At 48.4% G+C, this 4,860-nt stretch overlaps 1 protein-coding gene across 1 annotated transcript in view; it reads right to left on the minus strand.

Annotated features, from left to right (window-relative positions):
- The window catches only part of LOC107696629 (ras association domain-containing protein 7-like), a 15,820-nt gene extending 12,033 nt beyond the window's left edge, over positions 1–3,787 (minus strand). Inside the window, exons 1-2 of the mRNA XM_016497067.1 lie at positions 3,645–3,787; positions 2,676–3,559 (exon numbers count right to left, since the gene is read on the minus strand). Coding sequence (XP_016352553.1) covers positions 2,676–3,559; positions 3,645–3,747 — 987 coding nt within the window. The 5' untranslated portion in view covers positions 3,748–3,787. The remainder of the gene's footprint in view (positions 1–2,675; positions 3,560–3,644) is intronic.
- Between the last annotated feature and the right edge of the window lie 1,073 nt (positions 3,788–4,860).

Consider the following 4,860-nt stretch of genomic DNA (forward strand, 5'->3'; position numbering starts at 1 on the left):
CGGAAACACATGACAAAACAGGTCCAATCCTGACATTTTCGCCCCCTCCCGGAAGGTGTGTCCTCAACGTAGAACAACAGAGAGGGGGAGGGGGTGGGAACTAAGGAGCAGGCTCAGGAGGAGGACGGACACCCGGGAGGGGGCCGGCAGACAGAGACCAGGGAGGCGACGAAGGAGGGAGGAGCTAGGGAGGAGACAGGAGGGCCTGGACAGGAGGAGCACAGCAGGACCCAAGCCACAGCCATGATAGCGACCCACGGTGGAGCCGACGGAGGGACGAGCCATGGAAGAGGAATGGCCGCCGACTCCAGGGAGCTGACCAACGGCGGCGGAGCAGGTGGTGGAGGAGCCCGAGGCGGAGACGGAGAGCCAACGAGCCAGGGGGATGCCAAGGATCCAGGGGCCAGGGTGGAGACGAGGGCTCTGGTGACCGAGGCGGAGAGGCGGAGATCCGCGGCGGAGCCGGAGCGACTGAGGACCAAAGTGGAGCTGGCGGGAGGAAGGAGCCCAATAGAGCCGGTGGGACGGAGCAACGAGGTGAAGCTGGAGAAGCGGAGTCCTGAGGCGACCAAGGCGGAGCCGGAGGGACGAGGGTGATGGTGGAGCCACTGGGTCTACGGGCTGAGGCGGAGTCCGGGCCTCGGAGGCTGAAGGCGGAGGTGAGGTGGAGCCGCTGGGTCTACGGGCCGAGGCGGAGTCCGGGCCTCGGAGGCTGAAGGCGGAGGTGAGGGATTCTCCAGCCAAGGCGACACTGGAGGATGGCAGACCCGCGGAGCTCGTACCGTAATGATGGTGGGCTGAGGGCAAGCAGAGGGGCTGCCAGACGACAGCGGTGGTGGAGGCAGGAGCTGGTGGGAGGGTGGGCATTTGTGAGCCTCCGGGCATTCAGGGCTAAACTCTGGATCGGGAGCCCCCTCTAGGCTGAACAAGGGAACAGGATGGCGCTCTGGAGGAGTGGACACTTGAGGGCGCGGGCACTGGAGGGTGCTTTCGAGGAGCGGGCACTGGAGGGCACTTTCTAGGAGCGGGCACCGGAGGGCGCTCTGGACTGGATTCGGGGACTGGAGCCCTCTCCTCCTCGGTGTGGCACATTCGCCGCGCCATACTCAGCTCACCCTCACCCTCGTGGCTGGCATTGTCGCCGGCTCTCACACCTGGTCTGATGGATTGAGCTCCACGTCCGGGGCGATCCTCCGCTCATTTGCTCGGCTTTGCGCTGGCTTGTCGATCGCAGTGGGAATTGGCTCTCTGTCATCGGTGGGCTCGGGCTGATGCTCCGCATCGCGGGGAGATGATGGGCTGGGCACTGGGTCTGCAGTGGACCTGACGAGATCATCCATGGGGCAGGTGGTGGATTGCGACCCGTTTCTCGCCAGAGTCCACTCCACGACGGCGACGAAATCCTCTCGAGGACCATCCTCGGACGACGGCGCTCTGATCGCAGTGTTCAAGCTCACGTCATAAAATGAGCAGAGCGTGTCGTCCGGGTAGCTGGTGGTGCTAGCTGACAGCCGAACCAGTCTTGTATGGTCCTCGAGAGAACTGTCCCCCTGCTCCAGCCGGAGGAGGAATTCCAGGCGGAAGAAGGGATCCATATCAAGAAACACAACGGAAACAAAAACACTGAGAGAAAAACGAGAAAACAAACGGAGGAGAAAACACAGAGGTAACTGTGTTGGTCAGGTCTTCTGTCACGTTACGCTGCTGCAGGAAGAACGTAGGAGACACGGAGTAGCATTCACAGTCTTTAATGATGAAAACACGGGATAATCCACAATAGGAGCTGGGCAGACACACGTAGAAACAAGTAGACCTGACAAACACAAACTGAACAGACTAGGAATTTTAAACACAGGGCAATCAGGGAAACACAGGTGACATCAATGGAACATAATCAAACTAAACGAGGACAGGAACATGACCAAATAATGAAACACAGGAAGGACTACGGGGGCAAAACAGGTCCAAAAGTCTAGCAACACAAAACATAGCAACAGTAATAATAACACCAACGAACTTACTTCAGGGACATTAAAAACGCATGTTTACTACACTTTGTACACTTTGTACTACAGTTCTTCTATATAGTGGTCAATGAATCTGAAGTCTCGCACATTCTCAGAAAATGGCTTTACTTCCATGTTGCAAAATAAGGTGGATATATAGTACGAATGTCTGTAGTATGAATGAAATCGAAGCCTACAACATCTGCGTTGGCTGTGTCATGTGACCTCAAGGGATAGTAAAGCTTCCATCGAACGCACACTCAAGAATCTCAACAGAGGTAGTCATCCTGGGAATTTTCACCTACTGTTTTTCAGATGCTATTAAATGATGTTTGTCCATAATAGATGCTATTATGGACAAACTACTCTTTTGGCATGCTGTTTTTATTTACCAAGTAAGTAGGCATAATAGGCTGCAGCGTATAACTTATTTGTCCTTTTTTGGATACTCTAGTACTTGCCCACTCAGCGAGCCCATAGTGTCTGCAATATTATCTCACATTTTATGAGAGAAAACATTTGATTATTTGATTAGGTTTGATTATGCACGTTTAAATGTTTCATACGCAAAAATAAATAAACAAATGAGTATTAGAAGATTAACCTCCAGTGAAACAATAATGATATGGCAATTACATAATAACTAGTAATAAAAACAGAAATGCAGACCTGCAGTTCTTCTTCTGCCAGCCTTAACTCCTTTTCTATTTCTTCAATTGATGCCTGCAGTTCAGCCCTGTGATGCTGATGGTTGTCCAGTTGTTCCTTTGCTATAACTACAGATTCTTCAACACTGGGTCTGGCTTGAAGCACACCATTTCTCTTGGTTTCAAAAAGCAGCTTGATATCTCGCTCTAGCTGCTCTGATTGGTTGTCTGTGTCATGCAACCTTCGACTGTGTTTGTCCAGAGCTAAATGGAGTTCATTTTTTTGCCGTAGAATGTCCTTTTCTCTTTGAACCTCAGACTGAAATTCATTTTCCCAGTGCAACGCGTGGGCCAACTCTGTCTCGTTCCGCCCTAAAAGCTGCTGTAGGTGGTCCATTTTCTCAAGGAGGTCAGGGGAAAGGGTTGGAGGAGGAGCCCGCTCCCAAATGCTCAGCTCCCTCTCTAGAGACTCTACCTGTCCCTGCAGAGACTGTAGCTGCCCTTGTTGTCGTAGTATCTGCTGATAAAGTGTGTCTTTGGATGGACCAGCTTGGGCAAGAGACGAGGGCGGAGATGGGGACACCCCTCGTGCTTGGGAGTCTCTTGGTGGTTTTTCAACCTGTTTTACACGAGTTCGGGGTGATGTGGAGGGCCCCAGATTGAAAGTAAGAGCTTTTTTTGGCTCTTTGAGTTTGAGGGGCTCTGGATCTGGAGGTCTGGGTAATTGCGGGGCTCTACCTTGGACTGAGGCTTCGCTGCTTGTGGGACCGGTGCGCCGTAGGATGAATTGCACTTCATTGCCTAATTGGCCCAGTTTAGCCAGGGACTCCAATGGGCGTTCATTGGCCACAAGCTGCCGTTCCTTATCCCGCAGTTTCTGGATAAGAACATAACGACCAGTTTGCCCTGGAGAGCACATTAAGAGCGAACGTTAAAATACAAACGCACTAGCTGTTCAAAGAGCAAAACAGAGAGAGGCTCAATAACTTACCTATAGCCTGGGCAAGGGCAATGACTACATCCTGACAAGATGTCTGTTCTGATAGGCCACAGACAACACGTGGAATACCATCCACCCACACCTTCAGCTCCATGACTGTGAGAAAGTCAGTAAGGAGCGTCTCTACATGACAGTGATCTGCTGAACAGATACAACAATTAAAATACAGAACAATTACTTACAATATAGAGAATAACTGCACTTAGAAAACCACCAAAATACAGTTGTGAACTGTCAGGCACTGATTGTTAAAATGCTTGCTGAGAAACGATTATCATACTCTGCTATGTTCGAGGGAGATTTTTTAAAAAGCCTTGCAATATGTATAGAGAAACCGGTGTGGATGTAAAATGTCTTAAATGGGTTTCTGAAGGTACACAATTGCTTTATATGATGAATATTTAATATAGGCTTTTATTCACATGGAAATATTGATCAATGCACAAACATACAGCACATGAAATATGGTAAACAGAAGTACAATCTTGCTTGCTTGCAAACATCATTGGTTCATGGATTACATTCGCAATGTCTGTATGAACATTTTGAAACATCAACGGTTTGGTTGCATTAACTTTCCATGGAGGGACAGAAATCTATTACGTTTCACTACAAAAATCTTCATTTGAGACTTGACGATGAACTACACTCTTAACGGTTTGGAAAGACGTAAGGATAAGTAAACAATGACAGAATTTTCATTATTGGGTCCTTTTTTTAAATGAAGGCTAAGTAGCTCAGGTCACACTTTAAACTGGGAACATTCCAGATTCTGGTACTTCAGATGTGAAAATTGCAACTTTTACTTAAATGTAATAGTTTAAACTAACTAAACTAACCGAAACTATAACAAGAGACAGTGCAAAAACACACTCCAAATGTTTTGCCATTCGATTATGAGGAATGCTGCTTTACAAGTCAGAAAATGGCAAAGTGTGCCATGGATTAAACCAATGAATGCCATAATGTATTAAAACATTGTTACTGTTAGATAATGTTTTTAGAGTACATCAGAAAGATGTGTTGTGATGAAGATTCACACGTCATGTAACTGTAAGAACATGGTTCAAAAGAGCATGATCACTTTTAACCTGACACCACATTTCCCTAGAAGTACACTCTTAAAAATAACGGTGCTTCAAAAGGTTCTTCACAGCGATGCCATAGAAGAACCATTTTTGGTTCCACAAAGAACCATTCAGTCAAA

The sequence above is a fragment of the Sinocyclocheilus anshuiensis genome, unplaced genomic scaffold, assembly GCF_001515605.1.
Source record: "Sinocyclocheilus anshuiensis isolate Anshui unplaced genomic scaffold, SAMN03320099.WGS_v1.1 scaffold502, whole genome shotgun sequence".
Classification (NCBI taxonomy): domain Eukaryota; kingdom Metazoa; phylum Chordata; class Actinopteri; order Cypriniformes; family Cyprinidae; genus Sinocyclocheilus; species Sinocyclocheilus anshuiensis.